Source organism: Lingula anatina, chromosome 9, assembly GCF_051362555.1.
Source record: "Lingula anatina isolate TDL-2025a chromosome 9, LinAna3.0, whole genome shotgun sequence".
Taxonomy (NCBI): Eukaryota; Metazoa; Brachiopoda; class Lingulata; order Lingulida; family Lingulidae; genus Lingula; species Lingula anatina.
Genome location: NC_141775.1, coordinates 3,623,221 through 3,644,251, shown reverse-complemented (window position 1 = coordinate 3,644,251; position 21,031 = coordinate 3,623,221). Strand labels below are relative to the sequence as shown.

Genomic DNA, 21,031 nt, shown 5'->3' with positions numbered 1-21,031 from the left:
CAAAGAAGCTGTTGCCACTACTCATAGATAATATCACAAAACTCAAGGAAATAACAATAATAAAACATTTTCAAGTGTTCTATAAAAGAAATAACATAATACTGCCATCATCATAAATTCTTTATTTGATTCAGAAATTAATTAATAATCAACAATTTATAAAATTGTGAATTGTTATATAAATTAGCATTCCAACTTGGCATAACTGTAAAATAATTACAAATTAAAACAGCTCACCTTATATAACCTTGGACCCACAACACAAGGGCTCAAGGTTAAGCAAAGTGTTTTACTAGGTCATAGCCTTTGTAAATAATGAGCGAGAGACAATAAACGCGACTGATTGATTGATAATTACCAATCCTCATTCAGAGTGTTGATGTTAGACTATTCTGCAATTTTCTGAACTCTAAATGTTGTTCTTCATACTGTACATTTTTAAATGGGAAAATTCATTTAATTCCCTTTTACATAGTATAAATTGCACTTTGAAATTGGTCAAAAAATGAAAACCATAGTGTCATTCATCATATAATCATTTAACTATGACGCTGTTGACTACTACAGAGTATCACAAAAATTCTCTTGGCTACAATAAACATTTTCTGTCACATACTGTCATTAATTCAACACAAGTGCCCTTTTCATCCATTTCTACAGTTGCACATTCTGGAATATTATAAAGACAAATTGATCCAAGGGCTGCTTCAAGCTCCTTTAAAGTTATTACCATATATTACATCTTAGATCTCAACATCTTCCAAGGTTTTTGTAAATATGTGTGCATTTGCATTATTTGTAACACTATAATGCAATTTTCATTAATTGAATACAGAGTATCTTAATATAATAATAATAATAATAATAATAATAATAATAATAATAATAATAATAATAATGAAGAACGAAAAAATAATAAAAAAAAAAATAAATTAAAAAAAAAAGAAACAAATCTGCTTAACAAGCTGGTACAATCAAAAGCCAATAGAAAATGAAATCCAACAGATAACTCTGATTTAATAGAAAGAAAGGAACTATAAATTTCAAATGTTTTGCATGCTTTTTTTCACAGGTTTCTTCATCCAACAGTATATCACCACCCATCACTTTGATAAAAAAGATTTGCAAGATTTCTTATAATACAGTTATAATGGTATTTGTTATTACAGCCGCAGTAAAAAAAAAAAAAAAAAAAAAAAAAAAAAAAATATATATATATATATATATATAAAGTCAAAAAGTGCATATTTCCAACATACAATTGAGTGGTAAGTGAGACTTTAAATGCATGTTAGTTAACTGAATAACATCAGCAGCATTGTGTTGATTTACACCCCTCTTGAAAAATGTGGCTTGTCTTGAGAAATCTAACACTAGATGTCACCTGCAGTAACATTTGATCTTAGTTGGTCTTGATATTACAGTATATAGCTACTGTCAAATTGAAGCAAAAAAATATAACACCATTAATGATGGTTACAAAAATCTAAGTTTATCTTTTCTTCTCGGAAACATTTGCTTTCCGTTTTAAATAAATGATCTGTAAGCTAGACACATGTATACATACTTTGAAAAACATATAACCTTTAGTTCACCACATTCAATAAATCATTACTTCCAAATAGCATTCACATAAGGAATGTTGCTTTCTTAACTTTACCGGTGATTTCATTTGGTTTTTTTCCTGAGGATTTATATTAAAAAATAAAAGCATAACACAGATACAAAGAAATTGTCTTCTAATATTTCTATAGGCCCCATTGATGGAACATGTACAGCTTAGTTACAGTTATAATAGACTTATGTGGTACCTTTGGCTCTTGTTAGTCATTGGTAACTTTACCCTCGTCAAGGGCCACAAACCCTTTTTCTACTAGTCTTAGATACAATTATCGAATTGTGTTGTTTTACTGACCTCCTTTCATCTCAAATATATTAAAAGGACCATAGGAAATAAAGGGAAATAAAGAAACATACCAAAGTGCTTGCAAACAAGATGTGACTCTACCTGTAAGCTTTGGAAGCTGTTGGCTTATTTACCTGTCTTGTGGAACATCCTTTTTGGTCCTTTTGGCTTTAATAAACATTCTATGGAAGGCAACTTCCAATGGCCTGTTTGCAACTCCACAATTAAAATGGGCACACAATTGTTTTAAATCGAAATATTGTAATAATTTGTGCCAACTAATTACATACTATTTTTTATAAATGCTCTAATTGAAAATATAATAACACTTGTTAATTTCAAAAGTTATACAATTAATGACCTGTAATGACTAGTAACAATGCAAATTTTTTTTTCCAAATCATGAGTGGGGTGATGTTATAAAAGTAAACTTGATTGGACAAATATTGACCAATCATTGCTCTGTGTCTATTTGCTTTTTTTGGCATAATTGATGGAGTAATTAAATGCTTGGGGTGGTTTAGGATGAAGGTGACATACAATAAATAAATAAATAAATAAATAAATAAATAAATAAATGTATGCCAGCTTTTTATGGTTTGTCTGTTACCAATTACACAAACAACAGAAAGCCATTGCCACAAAAGAAATGGATGAATCCCACAATAAAAACCTATGGAAACCTATTGTGAAAAACTAACATTATACATGTATGTGGTCTCAGAGCAAACCCCGGAATGTTTACTTGCTAGACAATTATATTATAACAAGGACATGTCAGTAAAATTGACAAGGTCATTTCTGAGCAGATCTTTGAGTAATAAACAGTCCCAAAAGGTTAAATAAAAAACTTTGGAGTTTTAGAAACTATCCTGTTCAAAGAAACAGTGCCTGTAAAAAGAACAAGTTTTTATCAAAACTAATTAAAAAAAAAATTCTTTGACTAATATAGATAATTGCTTTTTGAAATTTGAGCCTATACAGAAAACCCCATATTAAAAATCACCCTTTCCATAAAAAAGATTTTCAAAAAATCTGAAGATGTAAATAAGATGTGGCAGGGCAGTCATAATCTCTTGCCCCTTCCTGGAACAGTTTCTCTTCTCCCCCCTCCACCTCTCTCTCTCTCTCTCTCTCTCTCTCACACACACACACACACACGCACACACACACTATAAATCCCTATCATCCAAGGAGTCCAAACTAGCTGAACTGGAAGACTGTGGCAGCATGTGTTTCTGTTGTTTCCTAACGTTCCAGTGAAGACATTTTCCTAGACTGTCAAACCAGTCTCCAATTGGGTCCTTTGTACATATACAAGGCACTGGGTAGGTCGAGGTTGTTATACGGAGAGTGTCCCCCTGCTGGAGTTCTTGACGGCTTCGGCCATCAAAGGAAGCCCAGGCTGTGTTTCTGGCGTCAGGAGATATCATGACCTAGAACATATAATATTAAAATTGTATATAAAAAGTAGACAGCAAAGCTGGCAAAATACAGACACCACATAGTATATCAAACATAATCAAACTATGCAGACTGGATATCAATTGTGGTAAAAATATTGATCATACCTAGACAAAACTTGTATTTTACCCATTTCTTTAGGAACAAATTAATTTTTACCATCATTATGCAAGAATGAAAGACCTGTTTCAACAAGATATAAGTTATTATAAAATTTGTTTTCTGAAATATCAAATGTTACCGTCATTCAGTAAAATCATGAAATTCATGGTTGTTATATTCAATTGGGCTACTAGATTTACAAATGCAAATATACATAAAATTGCTTATTTAATATATATATCAGTCATTCTTTGCTAGTGGTGCACTGCGGGGGGACCATAACAAGAATGTTATTTAAATTTAGATAGCCGACCAAATTCTCATGACATCGTTGTGTATGTTTCAATAACAAATCAAAGAAGCTGCATGAGCAAGGAGGATATTGTTATAAAAGCAAAAGAAGAGAAAAAGCAGAAAATATATCGAAATTACCCTCAAAATGTCGTCTTTTTTTGTGGAATTTCGACCCTACCTCTATTTAGGAACAGTTTGTTTAGGGTTTGAATGAATTATTGAAGCAGGGAATACACCTACTGCAAGAAGATATAATAAACAGAATGTGCAAATGGTTATTTAAATAAAAATTTATTTGAAGTCACTGAAAAATGATCACAAAATTAGCTTAACTTACGATACATGTGGTGTCCCACCCCGATGAAAATTTCATCTAATCCTATCTTTCCGTATTAAAACTGTTCAATCGTCCAAAGTAGTATTTCGGTTAGTTTGTGTCACGAAATCCATGATAATATCAGTTTTCTAAAGAATTTCACATTTATTGCTCAGCAAGGTCGATATTTCTTCACCGCGTCCCAATATTACGTTCGCAACGCTGAAACTTCAGAGATCGATTCTTATCAGACGACTTTAAAATGCCGCGTGAAAATTATACATCGATAGCGATCTTCTTCCATACTCACTAACTGATGACGTCTACACACGAATGGCTTCTTTTACACACTAAAAAAACCAGCTCAAACTGGCGGGTGGCCCATTCTGATAACATGTTACGCAATGACGCTGACGAGATAGGATGCAGGGCACAGGTGTAATTCCCTCGATTTAACCGTCACAGGATTGTTTATTGGGATCTTCTTTGTATGAAGGTGAGAAATAATGAGTTTCGTTTCATTTTTCTTCAATTGTTTCAACATATTTGTGTACCGATTGATTTTTACCATTCTATAAGTAGGGTGACTTCGTCTGAACTTTCGTTTTGCGTCTGTGTCAAATGGGGGACTAAAGTCGGGGTCCGCCATATAGATAAACGTCCCAATAAAATACGTCTCTATACATACACGTCTCAATAGATTTACGTCTCGTTAAATTTACGTTCCGATAGATCCACCAACAGATTCCTATAAACCCACGTATCTTTAGATCCAGGTACCGCTAGATCCATCTATCTGACATCGTAATCGGCTAAAAGGCCCATATCAACTTGCGTTGTGAACTTTAGAACACATTTTTATGTTCTTTTTTGTTTTGTTTTGTTTAGAACACATTTACATGTAAATTCAGAACACTTTTTACGTGTTCGAATGTTGCATTTTGAGAACGCTTTAAACAGTGTTCTGACGCTAGAACAGTAATTAAGCGTTGTGAAATATAGAACACACTTTTGTTCTTTTTATGTTCTTTCACTGAGTATTGTGTGAAAACGATCTAGTAGAATAATATATTGCTGACTGCGTATTGCCGTTTTAAAGAAGTGCATTTTATGTACTGAGTAGTATACCAACTATTTCGAGCAATAGTGTACCTGTAATGGATCTATCGGTATTTGGATCTAAAAATACGTGGATCTATAGGTATGCGGATTTAAAGGACGTGGGTTTATGAGGACGTCATATCTATAGGAACGCAAATATATAGGACAGCAGAAAAAAATCGGATCTATCGGTATTTAAATCTAAAAAGATGTTTTTTCCGTTTTTCCTTTATGTATCTATCGGTAAGGGGAGTATAGGGACGTGTAATATTTTGGGACTAAATTTTATCCGTACGTACCCTAAAGGTCATATTGAACATGGTGACGCGGTGATACCGTATTCATGTTCTCTTGTTCTCGAAAACTAAATCATCGAAATTGAATTACTTTTTTTAGTTTTGTCTTAAATTAAGCTGCTACACTGTATTCCGTGCGTTTAAAATTTAACCGTCTGTAAAAACAGCAATAATGGATTACTAGCAACACTTACGTTACGCAATGAAGCACCGAAAATGGGTGAAGAAAATGTGTCTCAATAATGCGTGTTTGTCACTCATAATGCACTGTACTTTCTTTGAATAAGCAATAAACTATTTGTGATCTTAGGTTATCCATTGTTCGTTATCATAGTTAACAGATTCTTTGTGTGATTTTTTTTTTCAGAATCCCAAGAGTGGATGCCTTAGTGAGCACAGAACAGATATCACCATTGGTCCACATATGTCAGGAAGAATGTTATAATTATGAACTTTGTGTTACACTGAACTTCATTTTGTTAAATTTTGTATTTAACTGAACTTTATTGGGTTAAAATAATAATAAAAAAATAATAATTCAGATAAAAAACTACAATCTGGAACATTCTTTAGATCAACTTTGTTCAGTGTGTGTCCCATGTGACAGAGTTACAGTAAATAAAATATGTGCATTATTCCTCTGTGTTTGTCAATTCCATTTTAAAAGCATGTGAAAGTGGTGTGCCCCTCATGATTGAAGTGTGTATGGATAATAGCAAAAATATTGTTATTATTTACATGATTATAAAAAGTTTTTGTACCCGCGTCAATAACGTTACCGTGACCCACATATTCACCATTTTTATTAATTATGAAATGTGGATTAAATTCTTCAAACCCAGTTTTGAAGCATTGAGACAACACCCCCTTATGATTTAAACTAAAACTGAAAACATTCCATAAGACTTTCATTAGTTTGTGCAAAATATATTACCCAGGGTAACGCGTCTTGGATTTGGTGGGTATAGCTGTTCAACTCTCCTGTGTGCCCTAAAAAGGGCAGCTGCTGTTTCCCTTTTTATGAAATGATAAACTGTGATGGTGTAGCTATCACATCGCAAAATTACAGCTTCCCAGAGAAAGTTTGAAATTTTCGGTCAAATTCAACATTTTGTAACCACTAGCAAAGAATGACAGATATATATTTCCTTTCTTTGAAGAAAATCCATAATCATTTGGAAATTTTCATTAATTTGACAAAAATCTCAAATTCGATGGAAGCCAATACCCTCATTACTAACCATAACTTCCACTCCCGCAGGCACAACGATTGGTCGAAAGGAGAGCGAGTGTGGGCAGACAGGCGTTATTACAATTGCGGGCACCTGTGGGTGGATCATGGAGGCCCCAGCCGCAGCAGCGTACGCCGTGCTCCCTGTGGGGGTGGAGATGATAAGACCTGGAAAAAAAAGAAAATAATATACACTGCCTGATTCCAATTATTTACTTCTTCAAATTTTCCATGATGTCTTATTGATAACAGCTAGCCACCATGAAAAATTTGCAAAATTAAAAAAAAAAATGTCTCATGAGTGACCAAGATAAAAAAAGTTTTAATATTTCAATTTACCAAGATGTCAGAAGATCTTATCCAGTCTTCCTACTTACATTGGGACTATTCTTTTACTCACCATCTCCTTGTACTGATGTCACCAGTTTCTTCTCCACATACAGATCGACATTACAGAGATAAGGAGAAGGTCCTCTGTCTATGACAACTTCGTTGAGAGTCTGAACAGAAGGAATAAGAGCCATAAATAGAAGGATTAATAAGAAGCTTTATTGTAAAAAAAGCCTTTTTTCACACAACGGTAATATACCATTGTACTATTTTATAGAACAATTGACTGAACATTCACTGTGATAACAAAACATATGTCAATGTCACACCAACCACAATAGCAAATTTCTATGGCACAACTGCCACAATGGCATATCTGTGTGACACCTTCAACAATGGCACATTTATACCTGGCGTCTACCACAATGGCTAAATCCCATGTCTCAACTACCACAATGTGATATTTTTGGGTCTCAACTACCACAGTGACACATTTCCATGTCACAACTACCACAATAACCTACCAGTATGTGCGTTTTGGCTGTGGAGTGATCAATATCTTTGACATGAGGAGTCATCAAACAAGCTGATCCTGCTTTGCAAATGACAGCTTTTAACCTGCTTCTCAGGATGAGTGGGGTGTTACCTGTAAAAAATAAATAAGGCCAAAATTATTGAAAGATAATATAAAAAATATCAAGAATAATAGGACCATGAACATTTTTGACCTTGAATGGATTTTAAGGCTTAGGTACCACTTTAGACATAACTCATTAATAAACATAAGAATAAGCCTCTGAGCTTGATATTTGGTTACTGTAATTACCCAATTCTTAATGCCACCACATTAATTTATTTTCTACATTCTTACACCCATCAACGTCCGAGAACACTTTCACCTACCTTCAATGACTTGGTCCACTTCCTCCCTGAAATTCTCAAACTGGAATGGCGTCAGAAACCCCAGAGAACCCAGGTGAAAGGAGAGCACAGGGGGACAGCTCAGCTGGAATTGGAAAAGTTATATGGAATTTTTATTTAAAATATGACTGATATTCCAAGTGTCTTCCAAACATGATTAAATAAAATGATTTATAAGTGGTGTTTGATAAGTTAGTCATGTGATCCAGGCCTGTGATGAAGAGTCCAATAAAGTCTTAAAAGAACTGCTCATATTGTGAAGTATGAAAGCTTTTATTTTTACAACTGGTAAGTATTATAAATGATAAAAAAATGTATATTCACAAGTTTAACTTTTCAGTAACTGTGGAAAACATTACAATTTGAATTTAATTAAAAAGGTACTATCTTTGCCACAGCAGAAATTCAAAATTGTGCCTATTTACCTGGAAGAGTGAAGAGGTATATAACAGAGTGCCATCTCCTCCCAGACAGACCACCAGATCTATCTTATCTGTCAGATTGTCCTTGTCTACAAATATTAAAATATATAAAAAAGTTACTATTAGCTGAAAACGGATTATCTCATAGGTGCCACAACATTTGGGTCTAAGTTTTCTTTGACATATAAAAATGAAAAAAAAAAAGAGAAAATCTTGTTCAATTAATGAATGCACCAATTCCATAAAAGATTCATGTGTTTAATAAATGACTATAATTAGAGTCAATAGAGCAATACATCTACCTTCCTGAAAGAGAGTGACACTTTTTAAGATGTCCAAGAAGTCTCTGTCAGCACTGATACTTGGTTCATCCAAAGTCTTTGCCTCCACATATACTATCATTTGCTTCACCTTTAATAGCAAGAAAATAACACTTAAAATTCATAAGATTCGTACCAAATAATAATTTCAATGATATCACAGAAAAACAAAAAGATAACATTCTAGTACCAGGCTTAATGATGTAATTAAGCAGAAATGTTTTAGGTTAAGTCACAAAACTTTGGGCAATTTAGGATGATTAATGTTCACCTTCAGTTGGTTTTTTATATAATTGCTGGTTTGGGCCTGTCTTGCACCATCAACTGTGCTGCCCTTTAGTGCACAGGCAAAACAGTGATCAGTTTTTGCTGTGGCGTTATTAATCATCCCATGGCCAGCGCTTCAAACAGAAGGATAATTGCACATCTATTTCGTTTACAAACTTGCCTATATTTTAATATGATAAAAAAGGTTAGAAGCTAAATACAAGTGCAATCATTCTATTGTTCATCAGTTACAACTGTATGTACTTGTCGTCAACTGTATGTGCCATACAAGAGCAAAATATATCTGGGCTGTGCTTCAATGTAATAACGCTCTTGTTTGTCACATACAATGAACGACTCGTGTTATAACAAGCACTTAATCTATTAGTTCATCATATGGGCAGTCACATGAGGACCCGTAAATAAAACATGCATATCACCACATTGTTATACAACACATTGCTATATTAAGTTCATGGTTAATTTCATTAATTTTATTACTGGATTTTCAATACCTGGCTTCACTCTGGCATGCTTCTTCAAATTTCCAAAATGATTAATTTTGTCAACAACTTAATAGTAATGATAAATTGGTAAGGAATTGATTTGTTAATGATTTACTATTTGGTTAATTATTTAGCCACAGTTATTCAGAGTTAACCATTTGTGAAAAATGTACCAGTAAGCTTCACAAGAAATTGATGAATTAATTTTTAAAAGACAGTAAAATAACTCAACATATTTAATACTGAATGTTAATCCAGACCACTGATCTAGTCTGACATGGTGAATTTTTCAGTTTAAACCTTTGATCACTCCTGTGTGAACAGACCTCTGTAATGATGATGATGATGATGATGTCACAGCCAGTAGAGGTCAGGAGTGATCAAGAGAAGCTGGCAGATTATGATCTGAGACTCACACCACCCATTCTAAAGGACATAATACTTTTTACAGTGGGTAACCTGTTAGCAAAACTTTGTATGATCCACACACACTCACACACAGAAGTCCTGAGCCCAATTGATTTATTCAGGACAAAATGAAAAGTTATGTGATTTCACGGACGGAAAACTGCATCTGAATGTTCCTCAGTATTGCTTTCATTCACATGAATAGAAAAAGTTCACTAGTTATTGGACAAATGCCTCCATTGATAATCTCTTCCTTATATAAGAAAGGAGAATCACTGATAATCCTTGGTAAGGAGAATTCCACTGGGTTATTTTTTATAACTCAGTGAAAAAAAGGTACAAATTATTTTTCATTTTAAGTATTACATGTGAAACATTAAACTTGGATAGAATGCCTGGAATGTAAACTCCGCATCTTCCATTTGCCCCTTTAAGTAACAGACCTATAAATCTACAATTGAATGGATTAATTCGTATTAAAAAAAAAAAAACATATATGCAATAACCAGGTTGAAAAGAAAACTTACCGAGACAAGATATTTTACAAGATCCTTGAATGGTCGGGAAACATGGTCGTCGTAGATTTTCTTAATGATGAGGACAGACAATGGCGGCTTGTACCAGTTTAACCTCTGACCCATGGGATCTGGTATTGTACTGAAAGATAAGGTCAAAGGTCATAAAAACGGGAAACACATCTTCACCAGTTCAATGAATTTGCCTAACATGCAACCCACATTTCAGAAATTAGAATAAAACGGTGAGGTGACTTGCAGGACTGCCTCAAAGAGTCTACCTTGTCATCTTGCATGTTCAGCCCATTCTTGCCCTCTTGTGCTCATCTCATACTATATAATTTATATGTATATATATGTATATGTATATAGCTGGGCACAGTCCATTCACTCTATTTATATCAACATAAGGAATAGCATATACAAGGTCACTGTAATTCATCTATCACAACACCAAATGTATCTGGATAATATCTTGAAAGGCAAGCATCAACAGTTTTTTATTTGCTTTTTTTATTCAAGTTATTATCCTTATAAGAAATAAGTGTGTTCCCTACCATCAACTGACCTGTGACCAACTGAAGTTTTCAAGGTGATAAAAATGGTGAAAAATAGGCACCTTTAGAACTGTTTCTGGTGATATACTGACCATGTACATACTAATAGTCCATACATTACAACCGGATGAATAACCATAGCCACAAACAGGTGTCTTCAATGAGGCAAACAACTGGTATGGGCTCAGCCTGGTCATACAACTCTCATTTTTTTCCATCTTAGTTTTTTTCTTATTGCCGCTTTTTACTCAAAATGTTAAACAGATTTTTATTTTCGCATTACAATTTTTGAGGGTCTTTATGAAAATAAACTCACATACATCAGTATGACAAAATGAATCATTCAAAACCATAAACAAAAAAATCAAAACCATCAATGAAACTGAAAATTTAGCGTAAGGTATACAAATTTTCAACCCTCTATATGAAATATTGAAAAGTGGGTGCACAACCTCTAATTTAGTTTTAGTTCATAAAGATAAGCATTATGTGTCCTGAATAACAATCTTTATGCTCAAAGTCTTTCTACATGATCGCTCACCTATGACACCCTATCGCTCCATCCTCCCACAAAAGGTTGAAAGAAATGTAAATAGTTTCACTGAAGGTATTTCATTTATTTATTCATATATTCATTTATTTATTTATTCACTGATTGATACATTTATATGTTCATCTATTGATTGTTGATAGCCTAGCTTTCAGCAGCATATCTCGGAATCACCTGTGGCTAAAAATGAAACTATGAGTAATATACCCAGCTAGAGACCCCGTGGAAACTCCAACATCCGAATCCCAAGGGCCTGTTAACCAAAAGTGCAAACTATATTGCTTGATGTGAATTAAGGGGCTAAGTCCTTACTTAAAACCTACTAGTACATCCAGCCTAACATAGCTATATCCCTAAAATTGGCCAGGCGTTCCGTCACAACACCTTCACAACCTACCTACCTCATCTACTCCAGATTCCCCTAATCTCAGCCCCGAGATTCCTGTCTCATGTCTAGGTTAATCTGGCCTACTGACAGGAAGCCAACGGGGTACTACTAGAGCATGGGGTCGAGTTGACAATCATGGGTGACAAACTCCCCCTCAGTGCGATGCCAATTTTGTCACGAGGACCATACAATTTGTGCCTTGTTAGGAGAAGTGTCCACATAATGTCACACAATGAGAGTACTGTCATTCAGAACTCTGTCTATTATAGTGTACAAACAGGTGGATATGGCTATATTATTATGTTCAACAAGTGCAGTCAATTCAAGGTCCCATATCATGGTGCATGAAATGGCATAAGGTAATTCCTCTCTAAATTTGAACATAATTTACTGATTTTATATTTAATCGTATTATATAAACATGTAAGAAAGGAGATAAGAAAATTCTGAACTGTAATTTGGGTTAAGAGCACAAAAAACGTTTTTCAAAATCTTTTTTGAGTTTTTAAAAATGAAGATTCTTAAAAAAAAAAAATTAAATAGGGGATTAAGTGAGTCAGGATAATTACCATACTTTGAACTACCATAGCTGTAAATACTGTGGCATTCTTAATCCTGCACTGATTCAGGCCTGCCCAGATGACATAATCAGATGGCCAAATTAATTCCCAATTAATTAAATACTGGCTATTGTTTCTAGTGTGCTTGTACCTCCCCCCTCTACTCTACCTACCCCTGCTGCTAACACATCCTAGACTAGACCTTACTTTTAAGGGATATAAGCAGCAGATTAATAAGCATTCCTGCATTTCTGCCTTGGAAAATACTTTGATAAAACCACATGCCAACTTTAACCTGTGTTTTCTTATTATTGTACATATGTCAGCCCATGTGTACCTATTCAACCAGTCTAGTGAGGGGAAAATAATATTGAAAATCATTAAAGAAAATGAGATCAATAGTATTGCCTAAATTTTTCCCAACAAAAAGCCATACCCCACAAGTGCAAACACAAACAAACATATACACTGACAGACACACACAAGCATATACTCATACACATGCAAGCACATACGCGCACACACACATACACCAGTGATATACACGGACCACATACACGAGCATACACACATGCACATACCTGTGATATACACACCACGCATGAATTTTACAAACAACAACAACAACAGCCAGTCTTGTCTTTCATTATTACAAATACATATTTATTCACACACACACACACACACACACACACACACGCACACGCACAAGTCCTTCGTAATTCCTGAATGTTAACCCTAAAAGTGTTCTACTTACATTGTGCACGTCTGAGTCTTCATTAGGCATCCTTTTGGTCCGAAGTTGTTGCTAGGACTGGCCCCATACAGTGACCTGGCACGCCTGAATAGCAACCATAGATCATGCATTATTAAAACTGAAATGAGTATTTTGCCTTTACATTTTAAAACAAAAATTATTTTAAAAATTATAAGTAGATTTCAGATTTTAGTCCAAAGTATTGATATATAACATTCATTCGTCTCAATTCATCATTTTAAAATAATTCTTTTACATATGTACATATATCTAATATGTTTAATAACTACTCAATTGAATATTTTTCAGGTATATATTTGTTATGTTACAATTAGTGTACCAAATGATTAACAAAAAAATATAATCAATAATTTATTTAAAAGTCTATGAACTTTAATGTAGGGCCTATTTATGTATAGGCATACCATAAACAAAATTGAACAGTAATAAAACTTAGGTAACAACACCGTTTTTAAACAAATAAATTCCACCTGCAAACCCACGCAACATTTTGATAATCAATATAAATATCATACATTAACAATATCAATATCATACTGTTACTTTTCTTCCATTTAAATGATCATGTGAACCAGCAAATAATAAATAAATACTCCAAGAATATTAATTGACCATCTGGGGCTATGGGCCTGTTCACAACCAGTTGATCTGACTAGTTCACAGATCAATATGGCCTGACCCACTTGAAAGCATGCTGAGATTTAATAGCTCTGTCCCTAACAGGGATGGCACACGTGGGAGACAGGAATTCCACTTGATCTGCGGAATAGTTAGTCCTTGGATGAACTGGGTCTGAACAGGCCCTGTGACTCCTAGCATATCATTTTACCCCAAAATAATCTATCAAATAAATTTTAATTTGGTAAAAAAAAAAAAATAAAATAAAAATAACAATAATAATAATAATAAAACAAACTAATAAAATAAGCTGTTTTCCCTTGCCCAAAAAAGGTCATATTTTATCTTTGACAGAATATTTTAAAGGTTCAATATTATTAAGGAGTTCCTTGATGTCATTTATCATTATAGTAAGTGCAGTAAAGCATTTAATTGGCTTTAGCATGAAAACATGGGATAACAGAAAACAAGCAAACAGGTAGGGCATCTAACACCTATATCTACTAAAGTGGGAAAATAAGGTGAAAATCAAACATTTTGGATAAAATCAGAGACCTTGGATATAATTCTACTACCAAGAAGCACCAAAAACATTTGATTAAAATGAATTATATTTTAAAAAGTCTAATAATCAAATACAGAAACTTCCACCTGGACAGAAATTGCAATATTGGTATGGTAGTTGATTTAGCAGACAAATTATTGATTTTTAGAGCTATAATGGCATTTCTGTCTAGCCTTGGGTCTAGTCACTTAACTGTCTGCAAATGCACTTCACAGGTTCTTGTGTACTGACACTGGAAGTGACAACATTGCCATGTGAGATAAAGACTCAATTAATAATTATAACCAAAGGATTTGTTTCACCAAAAGTCTAAAGTTCTTGGGCTGTTTGCTAGAATCAAATAGTATGCAAAGTTCATATTCTGATATTTGGCTAAGAGTTTCAATTTGACTGGGCAACAATAAAATTCAATGTTTCGGTATTTGACAACTATTTCAGGCCTGCTGAAAAAATATCATACAAATTAGCTGCAAGAGGTCTGCAGGTATTATAGATTTTTTTCTTTTCTTTTTGTGTGAAACATAACATAGTTGGCTAAGGCTTAGTACTGGTAGGCTAAAATATTAGCCCAAAAATTAACTTAAGACTCTTTTGTGAAACATTGCCTTGGATCTTGACCATTTAAAGATTTTAACCCTGAAAACAGACAAGGCAGCAAAGCTGTCAAATGTACAGACAAAAAGCAGGAAATAACAAAATAGGCTACTGTCAATTCTGATGCAAAAGTACATTATGTTAAACTGCAAATTCAACATCAAATTTTAATTATGCTCAACAGGTAATACCAATGTAAGTAAAATGTGAAACAAGCATAAAGCTTCAGGCCCATGGGAGTTCAAGTTCACACTTTGAAAATGTAAAACTTCCAGAAAAAGAAGTCAATTAGACTGCTTTTCCAACTCAGGCTGCATTTCAGTCCTGTATTTCTTTTTTGAAAGTTTGGCAATCATAAGTAACATGGTTTTCCCATAATGGTCATCATGGCAGCAGCACCCAAAATTGTGTTTTCTTCTATTCTGATGCAATATTACATAATGGTTAACAGCATAATGACAATCAATTTTTAATAACAAAATATATGTATCATGGATTTTCAGAAAATGTGACTAGCCTGGGTCTTCAAGCCTGTGGAACTTCAAAGTCACACCTTGAAAATGCCAATATGTGAAAAATTAAACTTTCACAAAAAAAAAAAAAACTTTATCTGGCAGATTGCATTGCCTACTGAAGCTGTATTTTAGTCCCATGTTTCTTTCCTGTAAGTTTGAGAACAGTAAGTGACATGGTTTTTCTTAAAAGGTAATCATGGGAGCAGTGCCCAAAATAGTTTTTTTTTTCAAATTTTGATGCAATGTTACATAATGTTTAACAGCATAATGACCATCAATTTTTAATAAAAAAATATTAGTATCATGGATATTCAGAAAATGTGACTAGCAAAGGTCTTCAGGCCCATGGAACTTCAAAGTCACAACTTGAAATACCAAAATGTAAACAAGACAGCACTGTTCTGAAATGTTTTTTTCCCCATTTTTAACAATTTTTAACATAAAACAAAATTAACAGTTTACTGCCATTTTTACATGATCAACTAAGAAAATTGATGAGATGGGAAGAATATCAATAGAATAGTGTTAAATGTCCAATTTCTTCCATTCTGAGATTCTGAACATAGTGAATGATTGAATCTGACAAATTGCAATGATATGAGTTTATTTCCATTTTTGAAACTTTATTACACAATACACGATAACATGTTTACCATCATTTTTACAAAATCAACTAACAATGTTGTAAAGATGCAGAAAATGTCAAACAAACACTTTCACGTATCTTATTAGTTTAATAATGCGACTGTTAACATGCCTAAAAATTGAATCTGAGGAAATGTGAAAAAACAGCATAACTAGTAAAATGGTGGCCCGATCATGCCGATTTTCGAACTTGACCTGCGTTTTAGTAAGATTGATTACTCCTGTGAGTTTCATGACAACAGGTCTATGGGTTTTCCTTGAAATGTGTTAACAGTGTTGCATATATGCTGAAAAGTGAAAAAACAGCATAACTAGTAAAATGGTGGCCCGATCATGCCGATTTTCGAACTTGGCCTGCGTTTTAGTAAGATTGATTACTCCTGTGAGTTTCATGACAATAGGCCTATCGGTTTTCCTTGAAATGTGTTAACAGTGTTGCATATATGCTAAAAAGTGAAAAAACAGCATAAATTCTACAATAATGGCCCGATCATGCTGATTTTCGAACTTGACCTGCGTTTTATGAATATTAGTCAGTTCTGTAAATATAAAGCCAAAAAGTAAAACTGTCTTCCACTTATGGTGTTAACGCTGAAAGTGCACGGCGACGGCGACAGCGACGGCGACATGATCGGCGACGGCGACGACAGACGCAGGTGATGGCAATATGTACAGACACATCTGTGTCTGTACATAAAAAATAAAAGTTATTAATGAATGTTAGTATAAAGAAATTACACCATCACCCTGTGGATCATAGGGTTGCAGTGATTCCTGTTTAAAAGAGTTCTCTTGCCTTTATTCTGTGCAGTGCCCCCTGTTGTCAGTATACACCATTCATCACCCCGTGAATCAGTGTGTTAAATAATTCCTGTGATACATATTAGCTTAAATTACCTTCACTCTAAGTATCATCGAGGGTGCAGCACTGCCTGTTTTTTAGCATGCTATTTTCATCACCCTTAGTATCAAGGTGCAGTCATCCCTGTGTATTAGCAAATATTACCCCTCACCCCAAGTTTCACATGGTTGACAGTTATTTTTGTGTTCCATGAAGCACTTGCCTTCACCTGGGGTACCAGGGGCTTTGTAGTGAACTTTGTATATCAGCATATACAGCCCTTCACCCCAAGTATCAGAGGATTGCTGTGATCCTTGGTATGAAAAAGAATGTCCAGTGAATCCTTCTCCATAGAAACACATCATCAGGGTGTGGCCTCTAAATATTTACACAAAAATTTGACACTTATCGCGAACATTAACTCTCTGTTTTCCTTCTTGTGAATGAGAATTGTCACAATGAATCCTCTGAGCCTCAGGGCACTGTTCTACATAACATACCTTAATTGTACACACTGCACCCTGAATGCAAACAAAACAGTTCTTAAAATACATTTTTAATACATTTTTTTTTGTTTGTTTGTTTTGATTTGGGAAGGACTGAAAGATAATTTTGTAACTGGGCACTTTGTCATAGCCACAACTGTCACTACCCCGCTGGTAAAAACATTGTGTTGTGAGATTTCTTGGCTTGTCTCATCTTAGCTAACACAATTATATTTGGGCAGATTCTCTCTCACTCCTCCAACACACTCATACAATGTAAAAATATTCTACTGGCTCACTAGTGATCTACTGATTCATTTTCAAAATGATATATCCCTGTTGAAATCTTAACAAATTGAGCGAATTTTAAAGTCTACTTTGAATTTGGATCATTAAATAAACAGGCTAGTGAGCAAATTAGACAGTTTTACACCCCCCCCCCCCCTTGGGGTAGCGCTAGCAATTTTTTTCGCTTAGCCAAATCATCACTTTTTTGTCAATTTCTTATGAAAATAGCTTTAATTTGACTAAAATTTGCCAAATCAAGTCCTTTTTGTTTAGCCAAATTAAGTCAGTTTTAGCATTTGGCTAAATTGGCGAGTGCTAGCGCTACCCCAGCCCCCCTTTCTCCCATCATACAAGCACACGCACACAAACACACAAATGCACACATATGCCTCAAAAAATGACTGCTGATTTAACTTTGGTCAATAAGGTAAGTTTATACAGTAAGTTTATTGTAAGAGAAACTGCTCTTCTAATGTAAAATAATGCCCAGAAACAATAAAACTTTTACCACTAGAAAGCAGACATTAAAAGTATAGATGAAAAATCAAAGCATGCACAGTCATAAGCCATTTACATAATCCATGAACTGAATTTGCAATTGAGCCCAAAGTTCATGCATTTACTGTTCAAAGCAGAGTATGACAGACAAAATAATAAATCCCTTTGATCCCTTAATGCTACATACAGAATACTATATATACACTTGTGATGATTAACAAATAAGATGATTAATTTATAATTAAGGGCAAAAATGTAATGAACTAAATAAATACTTTCATTTGTCAAAAAATTTCATCAAGTTATTTTAATGCACACCCCCCCCCCCCCCCCCCACATATATATATAAAACCAAACACATTTTAACAACACTACACCAACAAGGTACTGTATATATATTTTTTCTTATGGAAAAGTTTAAACCAAATACATAATTATACCAAATGTACAAGTACATATAACATAAAGACATGCAGACCAGGATGTACCAGATACCTTTACAACACCTACTAGTAGACAGTACTTACGATTCCTGTTTCATGTATTTGGACTTATCCTTAATTAGCTGTCTACGTAACAACCAGAGGACTCATTCATTACATGTTGACAAAATAAGGAAAAAAATTGTAAACAAGGACACTGGGAAACACTTCCATTAATAAAATTATTATGTATAGATGTACAGTTTTTATACTATGCCAAAGAAAGAGCTTTTTTTATAAATAAGAAGGATATTAATAGCATAATTATCACCAAATAATTGGGGGATGTGAACAATAAGGGAACCTTCTAAAAAAAGAGCAAAGTTCCAATATGCCAACCCCTTCATCAGATAGACAAAGCTAAGCCAGTGAGATGGTATACTAGTTTATCCAAGATTCTTGGTTCATCTTAAGGTTTTTCAAGAAACTATTTCTGAGATCAATCATGAAAAAAAAGTTTAACTTAAAATGATGGAAAAATGAACCCAACATGTACAATCTGGGTTAGCACTAACACTCGCCAATTTAGTCAAATGCTAAAATTGACTTAAGCTGGCTAAATCATTTGGAGAAAAAAGTGATAAAAAAAGTAGTGATTTGGCTAAGTGAAAAAAATGGCTAGCACTACTGCAGATGTTATACCTCTAACCTCCAGAGCAAGGTCCAAGAGAAATATCAAGACTGAAAAAAGGCTTAAAATGAAAAAGAAAAGATTACTAAAACAGAAGGAAAAACTTACCCCTTTTTTATCACCCTGCCGGCTATACATCCTCGCTGGCTAATGTGCAAAAAGACAAACTTAACTCAGTGTCAAAATACACATGTTCACAATAACTAGTTACTGACCATACAAACCCACATATATTGGAGATAAGTATTAGTACTGTAACATTTGGATGAACTTTTATTTAGCAGGGTACTTGTAGTTACTCTAATCCTCAATTAACTACTAGTTAGTGGTAATATTTTCAGACAATTTCACAAACGTTCTGCTTTGCTAAATAAATCAAAATCATAGGAGATACATTAAACACACTTGTAAATAAGAGTCAAAGTCTGTACTGCAAAATAAATGACACAACTCTAGTGTGCCCAATATATACCTTCCACTGCTTCTTCACCATTTGCTTTTACTGGTAGTTTTATCAGTATTAAGGATAAAAAAACTGATGAGTAGGAGAAGGAAATTAGAACTATGAGACATTTAGAGCTGATCAGGAAATTAAAGTCAATGTTACAGACTAATTCATGCCTCATTATGACCTCAGCTAATCATGGGGTCTAAGAGATCACTCGATTAAACCAAACTAGTACTGTAACAGGAAACTATACAATGAAAACCTCTCTGTCGTAATTTCCAGTAATATCAGAGGGCTTTTCCCAATGAAACTATGACCCCATTCCCACAGATTTTAGATCGATCTATCCCTGTGGGGAGTCTCACTAGATTACTGTCAGCTTAGCCGGCTTAAATGTCTGTCCCTCCTACTAAAAGCTGTAAGGGGGTAATTAACTACAGTGCGCACTCGGCTGACAGCAATTTAGCGTTAACCCCTAGGGAGCTAGGTTGGTCTAGATGGATCAATCTAAATCTATGGGAATGCACTCTATCATTCTACATAGATACATCCAACTCTTCAGGGACTGTCTGAATGCAAATAAATACTAGTAAGCAGATTAACATTCCTGCCTCTTTGTGCTCAATATAATTGCCTGCCAGGAGGAGGCGTGTTTATCTGTTAATCTCATTGCATTAATGTAGAAAGATAATTTCATTGAGAATGAACCCTATATAAAAAGTGTGACTGAAAAGCTTGAGTCATTTTAACAGACTCATGACTTTTATATATCTTATTTATTTACTTTAATGCGCTAAACATTTTCAAATATTATCTGTCTTTCTGTTCAAATACTTACTTTCCCCCTCGGTTTCTCTGAAGACGAAAGTTTCCATCGCTCACTTTCATCTCCGCGATTTCCTTGGCCACTTCCTCTGGAAGTGGCACCGCGGGGTCGATGTTCTCGTAGCCATCGGCTTCAACCGGTGTCCCGTTTTTACCTCTGAAAGTTCTTTCAGCCTCCGACATGTTGATTCTAACTGTGTCCTAACTATTCACAAGGATATAATGAGACCCTCGACGTCGGGAAACTCTTTGTGTTTTGATTCTTCCTGGTCCGTTCAATAAATTATTTCACGTGAAATCATGATAAAATGTAAACAATTATACGTAAAGGATCCGATAGAGGGCATCCAGATTTGACAAGACA

The 21,031-nt window shown here is 34.3% G+C and overlaps 1 protein-coding gene across 6 annotated transcripts; it reads right to left on the bottom strand.

The window, feature by feature from the left end:
- Positions 1-1,633: 1,633 nt before the first annotated feature.
- Positions 1,634-21,017, bottom strand: LOC106153402 (NAD kinase). Of its 6 annotated transcripts, XM_086996024.1 has the most exons (12): positions 20,681-21,017; positions 19,503-19,541; positions 17,511-17,531; positions 13,212-13,295; positions 10,412-10,541; positions 8,686-8,794; positions 8,387-8,472; positions 7,944-8,046; positions 7,565-7,686; positions 7,111-7,210; positions 6,721-6,878; positions 1,634-3,342 (listed from the first exon to the last, which is right to left on the bottom strand). In XM_086996024.1, exons 1-12 carry the CDS (start codon positions 20,848-20,850, stop codon positions 3,079-3,081), a joined length of 1,386 nt encoding a protein of 461 aa, XP_086852150.1. In that variant the 5' UTR covers positions 20,851-21,017; the 3' UTR covers positions 1,634-3,078. The 6 variants fall into 6 exon arrangements, with proteins under 6 accessions (XP_086852150.1, XP_086852151.1, XP_086852153.1 ...); XM_086996025.1 differs by lacking the exon at positions 17,511-17,531; XM_086996027.1 differs by lacking the exon at positions 19,503-19,541.
- Between the last annotated feature and the right edge of the window lie 14 nt (positions 21,018-21,031).